The sequence below is a fragment of the Hemiscyllium ocellatum genome, chromosome 1, assembly GCF_020745735.1.
Source record: "Hemiscyllium ocellatum isolate sHemOce1 chromosome 1, sHemOce1.pat.X.cur, whole genome shotgun sequence".
Lineage (NCBI taxonomy): Eukaryota > Metazoa > Chordata > Chondrichthyes > Orectolobiformes > Hemiscylliidae > Hemiscyllium > Hemiscyllium ocellatum.
Genome location: NC_083401.1, coordinates 166,141,222 through 166,156,083, shown reverse-complemented (window position 1 = coordinate 166,156,083; position 14,862 = coordinate 166,141,222). Strand labels below are relative to the sequence as shown.

The window sequence follows — 14,862 nt, the reverse complement described above, 5'->3', positions numbered from 1 at the left end:
AACTCCACCAAAAAAGTAATAGAAACCAGTGCTGATTAAGCAGCGAAAGACATAAGTGAGCAAACACGTTAAACCGGATCAATATCAAAACGCAACATGTAGTGTAAAAACGGTCACATTTCAAGCATGAAAAATGTACAGCAACAACCAGGACCGAGGAAACCACTGAAAGCTGATTGTGTTATATGAAGCAAGTTCAAACCATATCAGTGAAAATTTTCAACATAACAAAACATTCACCCTAAACCTCAGTAGATTTGAGTATAGATTCCTCCCACAAAAACAAATGGCAGAAATGAAATTGTCTTGCCACCCCTAAAGGAAGCTGTAGTTCTTAGACTCAAGAGATCAAAATTCATCCCAATCAATGGAATGAAAGAGCATATCAACACCCAGAATCATGAAAGTGCTACAGTGCAGAAGGCAGTCTTTTGACCCAGTCCGTTTTCACTTGCTATTCAATCAGGATTATGACAGTACCATTCACCATGTGTCTTGCACAATGTTTGATTAGAAATAATAGTTAATAACCTCAAATGACACTGCCTTCATCAAACATCCAGGAAGTGCTACATTTACAATTGACTTTAAATTGGTGCCTTCTCGTTCTTGATCCTTTTAAGAATAGGAACAATCTCTTCCCATTCACTATACCTAGGCCTCTGATGATTTTGAAATTTCAATCTGATTTCCTCAGAACCTTTGTCCTTCAAGGAGAACTGTCCCGACTATCCTCTCAGTGAAGTTTCTCATCCTTGGAAGTATTTTCATAAATCTCTCCTGCACTTTCTCAGACATGTTCACATCCTCCCTGAAGTGTAACAACTGAGAATTAGTGCGCACCAGCTGGGAAGTACCTTATACAAATTTAAGATCACCTCCTTGCTCTTGTAATCTAAGACCTTCTTAGTAAATCCCAGAGCTTTATTAACTTTGCTCTCTTACCTAGTCTTCCCTATACATACAGGTCCTGCTGCTCCTGTACCCCTATTTTCATGTTGTCTGTCCATGCTCTTCACACCAAATTGCATCACCACTGATTTTTTCACATTGTACTTCATCCAACACTTACCTACCCATTCCAACATGTCAATGTTCTCAGTTCAAAAAGCTTCCAAGTTTCATATCACTGATAAAATTTTAAACTTTCCCTTGCATACTGGGATCTAGATCATTACATAAAACCAGGAAAAGCAAGGGTCCCAATGTCGGCCCAGCCTGAAAAGCATCCTTTGACCATTATTTTGCTTATTTCTCAGCCAACTTTATATTCATATTGTTACTGTCCCTTTTATACCATGAACTGAAACCTAAGGTCTTTTGTGCTGCCCTGTACTGTCTGTCTTTTGAAAACCCACATACGCCTTATTGACAGCATCACCCTTTGACCCAATTACCTGTTCAAAAAAATTAAAATTCCAGCAAGTTACTCAAACACTATTTCCTCTTAGAAATCCGTACTGTATCTTCCTAACCATTCTCTTTCCACCTTCCATATAACTATTCATTCTATCCTAAAAAATTGTTTCTAGAAATTTTTCCACTCCTGAAATTAAATTGACCAGTCTGTAATGGCTGGATTAATCCTTGAAACATTTTTTGAACAAGATCATGACATCTACATTTCTCCAGTCCTTTGGCATTGTCCTGGAACTCGCAGCAAAACCACAAGATTAAGTCACTACCCTGTAATTGCATAGAATCCCTAGAGTGTGGAAATAAGTGCATACCTACCCTCCCACCCAAACCATTTCCTGACCCTGTTACTTTACATTTACCCCTACCTAACACATCCCTGAACACTATAGGCAATTTAGCACGGCCAATTCACCTAACTTGCACATCTTTGAACTGTGGAAGGAAACCCATGCAGACACTGGGAGAATGTGCAAACTCCACACAGACAGTCGCCTGAGGCTGGAATCGAACTCAGACTCCTGACGCTGAGAGGCAGCATGCTAACCACTGAGCCAGTGTGCCGCCACCCCGGTACCTAATCGGGCCTCTTACCACCCTCTTATTACAGTTGTACCTACAAGAGACTTCTACCCTCACCATTACCCTGCACCCATTCCACTTGTATGCATCTTTCAACTAAACTCTCTCCTTCATCTTCCTAAGTTCTGCTGTCACAATTCACTACCCTCCAAGCCCATCCCCACTGCAACTCCTCCAAACACTTGCCGTCATCACACATTCTACCCAAAAAAGCAAAGAACCAAATTATTTCCAGCAAGTTCTAAAACAAATGTAAAACCTCCATTGAAACTGAAGCTTGAATCTTCAACATGTATTATATAGCTGATATCTTAATGGATCCATATGCTTCAATACTGGAAATTAAAATACTTTATTCGGTCCGATCCAATTCCCTGTAGCCTCCATTTGGCACTGGACTGAAGTTGCTTTCCAGAGAAAGAAAGAAATGCATCACTCACCCTGAATTCCTGTCACAAAGAGTATCAAATAACTTGTTTCTACCTCTATTCAGGGAAGAAAGGTGAGGTTTTTTTTGAGAGAGCAAGGAGGGGAACCAAAGAACATTTGGGAATAGAGATGCTTTATCCTGCACCACCAGCTGATTGGTTCTGGGAGAGGAGATAAAAGATACTCTTCAAAACTACTTGATACTCATAAGAAATACAGGGCTTGCTACATAAGCATAAAAGAATCTCTACTATCAATGACAGGGATTTATCTGTGGAGCATGGGCCACAACTAATGCAATCCAGTACCCAATAATTGCACACAAGCACTTTGAGAACATACTGTTGGCTAATAAATGGGAGGGAATTGACTTTTTCACCTATCTACTACTCAGAATGCTATCAATATAGTTCACAAAACATGTTGGAATTTAGCAATTTACCAGCTTGACAGCTCACTACAACATTATAAACCAATACATTTTCGATTTTAATAAATAGCTTTTGGATCAAACTCCATATATAAGATACAATTACTTTAAAAGCTTTCAGTTTAGTATAGCTAACTCCACTTTCATTGTAATTTTGTAATGGTTAGAGCTACGTGGAAACAGAAATCAAAATTTACCTTTGTTCCAGAGGCAGCTCATCTACACTCTGTTCAGAAGTAGCCTACAGTGCAAGAGGAGAGCAAAATTAATTTACGTAAATGACAGATATAATTACCATCTCCAGTAGTGTCCTTTATACACATCGCAATTCAAAAACAAAGGTCACCCATGAGGTGCATTATGCTCAATTTCAAAATTCTGCAAAATAAATGAAAAAGTAAAATGCTGCAGATGCTGGGAATCTGAAATAAAAATCTAAAACTGTTGGAGACAGCAGGTAAAACACCATCCAAGGGGAGGGGAATGGAACAAACATTTTAAGATACCAGTACTGTGGCTGTGATGCTCTTCTTCTGTTTATAAGGAACTGGTGAGACTATTTAAACGGTTTAGGGGATGTGCACAATGGTCACGCAGCTGAGTGATAGGTGAATTGCATAAAGTATTTATCACACAAATCTTGGTGAATTTTAAAATACGTTTATCAGACTCTAAGGTGAACTACTGACATCTCTTTGCAAAAACAGATGAAATGCAAATAACAAACCTTGGAGCGAGTGCTTATTTCCTCTGATTAGCTGACAGCTCCTGCATATAAAGAACAAAAAAAAGAACAAACGTACAGCACAGCAGCAGGCTCTTCGACCCTCCAAAGTCTGTGATAATCATATCCTAACTAAACTAAAAACAAACCAACCTTCTGCCCTCCCTATTCATTTATCCATCCAGATGCCTCAAATGCGGCCATCATGCCTGCTTCCACCACCTCATCTGGCAGTGCATCCCAGGCTCCTATCACTCTCTGCATGAAAAACCTTCCCTCACACATCTCCCTTAAAAACTTTCCCCCTCACACCTTGAACTTATGGCCTCTTGTAAAAGAAACTTAAACCTTGGAACAAAAAAAGCCTCTGACTATCCAGCTTATCTATACCTCAATTTTGTAGACCCCTATCAGGTCACCTGACAGCCGCTGTCCTTCCAGCGAAAACAATCCCAGTCTTTTCAGCTTTTCCTCATAGCCAATGTCGAGAGTGTGACGCTGGAAAAGCACAGATCAGGCAGCATCCAGCATCTGCAGTCCTCACTTTCTCCTCATAGCCAATGTCCTTGAGACCAGGCAACATTCTGGTGAATCTTCTTTGCACTCTTTCCAAAGCTTCTGGTAATGTGGCGACCAAAACTGCACACAATACTCCAAATGCGGCCTAACAAAGGTTATAGAAAGCTGCAATATGGTTTGCCAACTCTTGTACTCCATGCCCCAGCCGATAAAGGCAAGCATGTCATATGCCTTCTCAATCACCTTGGCAACCTGTGTTGCTGCCTTTGGGGAACAGTGGACCTGCACACCCAGATCCATCTGTACGTTAATGTTCCCAAGAGTCCTGCCAGTTACAGTATAATTCACACCTAAGTTTGATCCTCTAAAATGCCTCACCTTGCATTTGTCTGGATTAGACTCCATCTGCCATTTCTGTGCCCAAGTCACGATCTATATCCTGTTGTATCATTTCTCAATCATTGGCACTATCAGCAATTCCATCAATCTTAGTGCCATCTGCAAATTTACCAAACAGATCACCCACATTTTCCTCCAGATTATTTACATATGTTTTCTGTTGTTTGTGGACTAAGACTGATCCCTATGGAACACCAATTGTTACCAGTCCCCATTTTGGAAAACACCCTTCCGCCTCTACCCTGAGTCTTCTGTGACCAAGCCAGTTTTGTTTCCATCTAATCAGCTCACCCTGAATCCCATGAGATTTTAGTTTTTGTACTAATCTGCCATGTGGCAATTTATCAAATGCCTTACTAAAACCCATATAAAATGACATCCACAGCCTTTCCCTCAACTATCTTAGCCACTTCTTCAAAACATTTAACCAGGTTGGTGAGACATGACGTTTCCCCAGACAAAACCATGCTTCCTGTCACTAACTAGCCCATTTCTTCCAAATGTACATATATCTTGTCCCTCAATAGCTTTTCCAAGAGCTTCCCCACCACAGATGTCAGGCTCACAAGCCTATAATTTCCTGGATTATCCCTGCTTCCTTTCTTAGGCAAGGAAACAACATTGGCTAATCTCCAATCCTCTGGAACCTCATCTGTGGTCAAAGAGGATATGGAGATATCTGCTAATGCCCCAGCTACGACTTTCCTTGCCTCTCGCAGTAACCTGGGATAGATCCTATCTGGCCCTGGGAACTTGTCTACCTTAATGCAATTTAGGATACCTCCTTCAATATACTGACATTCTCTAGAGTATTTGCACATTTATTCCTAACCTCAGCATCAATCATGTCCTTCTCCTTGGTGAATACCGATACAACATACACAATTAACGATATCTCCCATTTCCTGCATCTCCACACAAATTCCCTCATGTCCTCGAGTGAGCCTACTCTTTCCCTTGCTTCCCGCTTTCTTCTAATATATGCATAAAAAGCCTTGGGATTTGCCTTCACCATTTACTAAAGACATTTCATGGTCCCTTTTAGCATTCTTAATTCTGCATTTAAATTCCTTCCTCATTTCTCTCCACTCCAGGGCTTTGTCAGTTTGTAGCTGCTTCGATCTATCCTTTGCTTCCTTTTTCCTTTGTCATCCATGGTTCCGGAATCCTGCTTTCCTATCCTTCAGTTTTGGAAGAACATACATGTCCTGCACTTTAATCAACTGGTCTTTAAAAGCCTCTCAATGCCAGATGTATCATAATTCACAACGTTCCTTTCCCCATAAGGTGAACCAAGCTAACCTTTCACCACCCACCCTCCCAGCAGAAATGTCTACACATTTGTCAATAGGGTCTCTGCCATCCATCAACTTATTCTAAATGATTGCAAAAACAGGATGATCCTGGAGTCATACAGCACGGAAACAAACCCTTCGGCTCAACCAGTCTATGCCAAACATAACCCCAAATTAAACTAGTCTGACCTGCTTGCTCCTAGCCAATATCCCTCCAAACCTTTCCTATTCATGCATCTATCCAAATGTCTTTTAAAACGTAACTTTATCCACATCCACACACAAAGCACCATCTGTGTAAAGAGTTGCCTTATGTCTTTTTTAAATCTCTCTGCTCCCACCTTAAAAATGTGCCCCCTACTCTTAAAGTTCTCCATCTCATGGAGAAGACAACTACCATCAACTTTCATAAACTTCTATCAGGTCGCCTCTCAACATCCTACGCTCCAGTGAAAGAGTCCCAGACGTTTTTTGTAATTCAAACCATCCATAACCAGCAACATTTTGATAAATCTCTTCTGAACTCTCTCCAACTCGATAATATCCTCCCTATAAGTGGACGTAGATTCCAGAATAGGCATGACCAACTTCCTGTACAACTTCAACATAATGTCCCAACCCCACACTCAAAGGACCGAGCAATGAAGGTAAACGTACCAAATGCCTTTTTAATCACCTTGTGTACATGTAGTGCAAACTTTAAAGAATCATGCACCTGCACACCAAGGTCACTCTGTTTTACAACACTACTCAAGCCCCTACCATTAATTGCATAAGTCCTTGCTAGTAATACCAAAGTGCAATTCCTCACATTTATCCAGATTGAACTCCATCTGCCATTATGGAGTTTATGGAATCCTGATTCGAAGATGATAACATCATCCTAACTACATCGTCATTTGCTAAGTCTAGGCTGAAAAAGGGGAAGTATAGCATATCTGCAAATCATACTATGGTCTAATCCTTAGTCCTCCACCATTTCTACCATTAATCAACTCATCTTTTCTCACTCTTCCTTTAAAAATCTTATTTCTCTATTGTCCACCCTAACACCTTGGCAAATTCCTAAAATACCTTTAATGCTTTCCACCCAGTGACTCTCACGCTGTTACAAAACTGCAAATTTACATGACTATATTTTAGTTAAAAATCAAGGCAAAACAACACAATAAGAAAAGGACAAGCAACCTTCTGCTAGTTTTGACAGAGCAAAATGGGGAGAAATTCAAAATTGGAAGCAGAAAATGGTTTTGAATCAATTCAAATGGTACAAAATTATGCTGAGAGCACACAGCAATGACCATAAATGTGGTATGGAGTTATCGGTCATGTCAAGACCATAAGACAGAGAAGCAAGCCATTCAGCCTACTAATCTGCTCCATCATTCAAAGAGATCATAGATGATCTGGTATTCCTTGACTTAACTGTTCTATCTTATCCCCACAACTAGTGATTCCATTTATGAATAGCAATCTCAGTCCAAAATATACTTACCAACCCTGCCTTGAAAGCCCTTTGCACTAATCCACAGATTCACTAACCTCAAAAAAACCATTCCTCTCCAAATGGGTGATTCCTCAAATTGTCTCTTCGTTTCCATTACAGTCATTATTTTAAAAGATAAAGTATTCTGATCACACCCTTGTATAGCACACGAGCTATAGTCCTATTTCCCCTCCCAACCTATTTTCTCCATGCCTATGCCCGGGGTAAAAATATTTCCCAACTCCTTTGGAGAAGGAATTATGTTGAGTTTGTACAGGACATTGGTGAAGCCTTTTCTGGAATACCATGTCCAGTTCTAGTCACCCAGTTATAAGAAGGATATTATTACGCTGGAGAGGGCTCAGAAGAGACTTCCCAGGACTTTGCTGGGGCACAGAGGGTTGGAGTTATAAAGAAAGGCTGAATCGGCTGGGACTTCTTTCAGTGGACTGTAAGAGGTTGAGAGGCAACCTTATGGAAGTTGTAAAATAATGAGGGTTGTAAGTAGAGTCAGTGGTAGATGCCTTTTCCTGAGGATGGGAGATTTCAAGTCTAGGAAGGCACATTTTTAAGGTGAGAGAAGAGATAGTTAAAACAGATAAGGGACAATTTTTTTCAAAGGGTGGTTCGCCCGTGGATTGAATTGAGGAAGTGGTGGATGTGAATATAATATTTAAAAAGAACGTTTGAATAAGTACATGAATATGAAAAGTTTGCAGAGATATGGGCCAGGAACAGACTGAGGGTCTGTTTCCATGCTGTATGACTATAACTCTACGTCACTTACAAACACACTTTCAAATCCATTACAGGTGAATATTTGGTCCGCCATTCACCATGACATTTCTGCAGCTATTGACCTGATCAATCATATGATCATCTTCACTTTTCATTCTATTGCCAACCCGCTCCATAATAATGATGGTTGTTCTGTACTTTTTTATAAATGCTACAGCCCTCCAAACATTTCCAAATCCATCACACATCTAATTTTCATTCACTACTGTAGGATGTACCTATGGTTAACTAGTCCCTAAACTATGGAATGCCCTCCATAACTCTCTCCATTTCATTTCACCCTTAATTTCTCCTTCTAACCTGACTGACCCAAGCCTTTGGTAATTTGTCCTAGTATCACATGCGGTTTGGTGTCAAATTTCATTGAGTACTTTTGTGAAGCACCTTGGGATATTTTATTCCTCTAACAAAAACTTGCTGAGTATTAACTGTGGTCAATTTGTCTTCTGAAATTTGATTTATAAATAAACATCCAACATTGCTACAGTCAGTGATAGCACCCACATTAATAAATGTGTTGTGATACATTTCAATGTTGTATGATTCTCACTGCAGAGTGCAGCATGTAAGACTATCATAGAATGCATCTGATATCTGAACAATATCATTACCACAAGAGGAAACAATCAACCTATCCTTCCCCATTGTAAATCACATTTAATCTGGTTCATTTGAAGATGACAACTGACTTTGCCCAGTAGAAGAAAATTAAACAAATCAAAGAGCAACTGAAGAAAATTGCTGTTTCTCTTAGTTCACGCATGCACCTGCCAACTACACTAGCCCCAGCATGATTTGGAGATGCCGGTGTTGGACTGGGGTGTACACAGTTAAAAATCACAACACCAAGTTTAGTCCAACAGGTTTAATTTAAAGCACACTAGCTTTCGGAGCGACGCTCCTTCATCAAGCGATTGTGAGCGTCGCTCCGAAAGCTAGTGTGCTTCCAATTAAACCTGTTGGACTATAACCTGGTAGTGAGATTTTTACCTGGCCCCAGCATGTGTGTCAGTGTGCAGCTGTAATCTGTGATTACCCCAAATATTTTGAGCAATTTCAAAAAGACTCAAACAGCGGATGAACAAATTCTGGGATATTACATTGTTAAAGAATCAGAACAAGTTGAGAAGTTATCAATGTTATAGGTTAGGAAGGGGTCACTAGTTCAGCAGCTCACAACACAATCAGCAGGCCTTCAGCCACACTTACATACGACTGCCTAAACGCATAGGAAAAGGTTAAAAATACTACTCTAGAATTTTGTGATCACAGCCATGGGGGCAGGGCATTTACAGCAAATTTTGTTTGTGAACTCAAACATAGTTACAAGCTTTGTTACTGGCTTAACTTCTTCATAAGTCCACCTCACTAAATTAAAACTACCACAATACAGCCGGTTGCTATGTCAACATGGACATTTACTTATTAAAAAAAAATTCATTAAGTAGTTCACTAGATTCCTTAAAGTCAATTCACTCCCAAAACCATGGCATTTAACCGTACAAATATAATTTGGAATATAAATTCTTACACCAGAAATCATATCAACATGGATCAAGAAAGATCTGACCCAGGGTAGGAGAATTTCCCATCTACCTTGGATACTCCTGCTTGAACCATTAAGCAAAGCATCAACTTGACAAACTTTCTTAATTAAAAAATGCAAATCAGCTAAATAGAGTAATGCCAGTTTTATCTTATTTTTAAAATATTTTATTTTAAAATAACCTAATAACAAGGCAAAGAAGCACAAGCCAGTGATGCCAAAGCTGAACAACTAATATTGGCAGGTTTGTATTGATACAAAAAAAAGGACGCATTCGACAGTTCACTCAATTGGAGGCAAGTGGCACAAGTTAATGTGCACGTTCCATTGCATTTCTAAATATTTAATTAGCTCTTGCCATCAGAAAGAGACAAATACATAATTGAGGGTTGAGACACCTCGGAAGTCAAATTGATATGTTAACAAAAGGCATTATACTGCAATCACATAGCAGAGACAGATTTTGACAGCCAGGTGTAGGAATCCCCTTTCCCAGAATATTAGGAACATAAGGAGACGTTATTTGAAAATTCTCACCTGAGTGTGAAGGAACACATCTCCCTCTTCTGCCTGCCAAAGCTCCACCACATTGGGCATTTCAGCGAGGGCTGTTCGAACCAAGAGAAAAACACACACGTTTGAGTCAAAGCGAAACCGCCTCGAAACGCGGAGAAAATGCGAAAATACAACAGGAAACACTCGATGGGAACGGTGAAACCTTTACAGGTTGAAAGGACAGCGGGGAGAAGTGAGCTGCAGCGTGGCTCACGGTGTTAGTGAGGCACGGCCCCGTGGGTGCACACTGCTACCCGGCTCCGTCCCACAGTCACCCCCGCAGGGAGGGGGACATCTTCACGGGGGGGGGAGGAGACATGATCACCCGGGGGAGGGGGGGAGACATGATCACCCGGGGGGGGGGGGAGAGACATGATCACCCGGGGGGGGGGGGGGGGAGACATGATCACCCGGGGGGGGGGAGACATGGGGGGGGGGGGGGAGACATGATCACATGATCACCCGGGGGGGGGGGGGGGGGGGGGGGGGGGGGGGGGGGAGACATGATCACCCGGGGGGGGGGGGGGACATGGGGGGGGGGGGAGACATGATCAGGGGGGGGGGGGGGAGACATGATCACCCGGGGGGGGGGGGGAGACATGATCACCCGGGGGGGGGGGAGACATGATCAGGGGGGGGGGGGAGACATGATCACCCGGGGGAGGGGGGGGGACATGATCACCCGGGGGAGGGGGGGGAGACATGATCACCCAGGGGAGGGGGGGGAGACATGATCACCCGGGGGGGGGAGACATGATCACCGGGGGGGGGGGGGAGACATGATCACCGGGGGGGGGAGACATGATCACCCGGGGGGGGGGGGGAGACATGGGGGGGGGGGGAGACATGATCACCCGGGGGGGGGGGGGGGGGGGGGGGGGAGACATGATCACCCGGGGGGGGGGGGGGAGACATGATCACCCGGGGGGGGGGGGAGGGGGGGGGGGAGACATGATCACCCGGGGGGGGGGGGAGACATGATCACCCGGGGGGGGGGGAGACATGATCACCCGGGGGAGGGGGGGGGGAGACATGATCACCCGGGGGGGGGGGGGGGGGGAGACATGATCACCCGGGGGGGGGGGGGGGGAGACATGATCACCCGGGGGGGGGGGGGGGGGGGGGAGACATGATCACCCAGGGGAGGGGGGGGGGAGACATGGGGGGAGGGGGGGAGGGGGGGGGGGGGAGGGGGGGGGGAGAGGGAGGGGGGGGAGGAGGGGTGGGGGGGGGGAGGGGGGGGGAGAGAGGGGGGGGGAGGGAGGGGGGGGAGGGGGAGGGGAGTGGAGGGGGGGGATGGGAGGGGGGGGGGGGGAGGGGGGGGGAGGGAGGGGGAGACGCTCTGCCACCGGCGTTACCAACCCAACACCGCCCCGCCCCCCCTCTCTCCCTCTCTCCCCCCGGCCCGCGGTGTAACACACAAAAGGATGAAATGCGAACCTTGCGCGGCGGCCATGGCCTGTGGGAAGCTCGCTAACAGCAGCTGCACGGTGCCCACTAATAACGGTGCCCAGAGAGGCCGGGCCTGGGCCTGGGGCCGGGGCCGGGGCCGGGGCCGCTCCCGGTGGCGCTGCGGCTCGGGGTCACGGTGAGGACAGCCGCTCCGCTGCCCTCGCGCACACAGCCCCGCCATGCTGCACACCGTCCGTCACTCACTCACTCACTCACTGCCGCCGCCGCCCCCATCACCGCGCGCGCGCGCGCGCACACAGACACACTCACACCTCAGCCCCGCCCCCCCCCCCCAACCAACCCCAGGCGCGCTCTACCCGGACCCGGCACACGCGCTTTCGTCACTGATCTCGCGGCGGGCTGGGAGGCTCGTGCCCCGTACTGGGGCGGGGTGATCTCGGGTTCGCGCGGCCAGGGGCGGAGCTTGTGTCAGCGCGGAGGGGAGGGGCGTGTCTAGGGGAGGCTCGTGCCCGCGCGGCTGGGGTGGTGGTGCCTGTGGATTTGTGAACAGACTTCCAGAGGATGGTTGGTGTGAGCTAATTGACATGTAAATGATTCATTTCCATATTCATTGTGAAGAGAAAAGTGAGGTTATGGAGATATTAATGGATTATTGATTAACATGGTGAGGCTGAGAGAGCCTTGTAAAATAACCATCTCTGGCTGATGGCTCAACTACCTTTCTTTGACTGTCATTATTATATGTCTCCATCATGAGGACACATCCTGCTGAAGTTAGATTAGATTAGACTTACAGTGTGGAAACAGGCCCTTCGGCCCAACAAGTCCACACCGACCCGCCGAAGCGCAACCCACCCATACCCCTACATTTACCCCTTACCTGACACTACGGGCAATTTAGCATGGCCAATTCACCTGACCCGCACATCTTTGGACTGTGGGAGGAAACCGGAGCACCCGGAGGAAACCCACGCAGAAACGGGGAGAACGTGCAAACTCCACACAGTCAGTCGCCTGAGGCGGGAATTGAACCCGGGTCTCAGACGCTGTGAGGCAGCAGTGCCGCCCACAAGTATTAATGCTGTCATTGTATCTGAAAGACAGAACCTCCAACATTGCAGCACAGTGTCAACCTGGATTGTGTGTGTAAGTTCTTTGCTTGAAAGTTGACTCGTGTAAGTGAGAGTACAACCATTGCACGTCCAACCCAACATTACTGAAACTTTCTATTTCTAAATCAGTTTCAAGTTCTCACTAACACAAGAGTTGGCCATGTGAAGAATACAATGACTCATTCGGGTCATGTTAAGTGCAGGAGGGTAAGAAAAGAAGTCCTCTTCAAAGAGGAAACCCATCAGCCTAACTAAGCAAGTGTGTCTGACAGAAGCAGAGGCTGCAAGCAGCCAGGGTATCATAGCCAGGACTCTCAACTGGCAGCCATCACTCATTGACACTTGTTTAGCATTCTGCCCAGTACTCCTCTGAATGATCACCTTGCAGGTAAACACAATAGTTTCTTTTCAGCCTTCACCTCAACAGATAACAGAAACTCAACCATACTCACATCCACTGTTCACCATCACCTTTCTGAAATGTTCATGCTATAATCAGTTAACTCCTTGCACTTGTAACTCTTTGCCTTCTGTCATTCCAAGAGAAGAGAACCACAAGTCCAGGCAAAGAACTGGGACTGGCTGCAGGATTGGTCACTCTGACAACAATTGAGGAGGAAACTCTTGAATTGGGCAGTGTGGAGCCATTATTAATGGGGAGGTGGAAATTGCACAGAGAGCTGATAAAAGAATTAGAAAGGGATTGTCACTTGGCACTTATCTTTTAGGTTGAATAAGTGTCACAAATATATTGAATTCACAATGCGAGTTTGGACCTCACTTAATTTTGTTTCAGGACCAACTCGTGTGTTTCATCTTGCGCAGGTACATTGTGGGTTCTGATGAGAGATAAGCCTAAAGAGTCCTCATTTTGAGGATGCACCAATACTTAGCAACTGCACACCTTGCACCACATAGATACAGACATAGCAATGTGTCCATTTTCTCATTTAGTTACACTGACACATGCTAAGGAGCATGTCATAAGTGAGCAAGAGCAGGTAATGAAGACAGGAATAGCAATTGAGAGTCAACACCAGAAAACACGCGACAATACAAACTCTTTACGGCTGGACACATTTGCATAGATTTGGAAATTACGCAGTAAACTAATACCTGTGGAGTGCAAACGGGAAATCAGCCTGCTTTTCTCAGGTGGGAAAAAAAGTAAAGAAAAAGCAGTAATACTTGGAAATGAACATATTGGCAGTCCCAAAACCTCATTTTATGATACAAAAGACAAAATGAACTAGTATGCATCATTTGTGAGTTTTACTGGTTTTCCCTACTAGATTGCCAGAATGTCCCAAGGTGGTATGCAGCCTTGCACTGAAATGGAGGAATCAGTCTCAAGCATGATTGGAATGATCTCTCAGACGTTTGCTCTGCTGGCTACCTTGATGGAAAGAGTAGCTACTGCATGGAGAATCAGACATACAGATCACCAGATACATCTTGGTACATGCCAGTGGCTTGGACATCCCAACTGCCAATTTCCAGAGAAACAAGCAAAACTTTCCACTGGAGATTGAATGTGCACCAATTTTCTGCTGACAAGGATGTGCATGTGGGTCACAAGAGGGAGGATGGACACATTGAGAATAAAAAGGTTACCTAGGGAAAGAATAGGTCATTTGCATGGAGCCAGAGGATGTGAGTGGCCTTCTAAGTAAATTTGTGTTGGTATTCACTAATAAGAGGGGCAATGAGGGTATAGAAGTCAGGAAGAAGGACTGTGATATCCTTAAAGAAGTTAGCATAAACAGGAGGTTCTGAGTGGTCTGGCAGACATGAAAGTAGATAAATTTGTAGGCAGGATGAAATATGTTCCAGGTGTTGAGTAAGGCAGGGGAGGATACATCAGGGGCGTTGGCAATAGTTTTCAATTCCTCCCTGGCCACAAAAGAGATGTCAGAGAATTGGAGGACAGCCAATGTGGCACCATTATTCAAAAAGGAAGCAATGGATAAACCACACCAGTTAGTCTAACCTCAGTGGCAGGAACTGTTGGAAGCAATTCTGAGGGACAGAATTCATGGAGAAACAGGGTTTAATCAAAAATAGTCAGCATGGTTTTGTTAAGGGGAGGCCATGTCTGATGAACTTGATTGAATTTTTCAAAGGGAAAACTATGTGTAGATGATGGCAATGCATTTGA

At 44.7% G+C, this 14,862-nt stretch overlaps 1 protein-coding gene across 2 annotated transcripts in view; it reads right to left on the bottom strand.

Annotated features, from left to right (window-relative positions):
• The window catches only part of tmem131l (transmembrane 131 like), a 152,775-nt gene extending 140,919 nt beyond the window's left edge, over positions 1 to 11,856 (bottom strand). For both annotated transcript variants that reach the window (XM_060827627.1, XM_060827636.1), the window contains exons 1-3: positions 11,620 to 11,856; positions 10,162 to 10,232; positions 3,055 to 3,098 (exon numbers count right to left, since the gene is read on the bottom strand). In XM_060827627.1, coding sequence (XP_060683610.1) covers positions 3,055 to 3,098; positions 10,162 to 10,232; positions 11,620 to 11,812 — 308 coding nt within the window. In that variant the 5' untranslated portion in view covers positions 11,813 to 11,856. The remainder of the gene's footprint in view (positions 1 to 3,054; positions 3,099 to 10,161; positions 10,233 to 11,619) is intronic.
• Between the last annotated feature and the right edge of the window lie 3,006 nt (positions 11,857 to 14,862).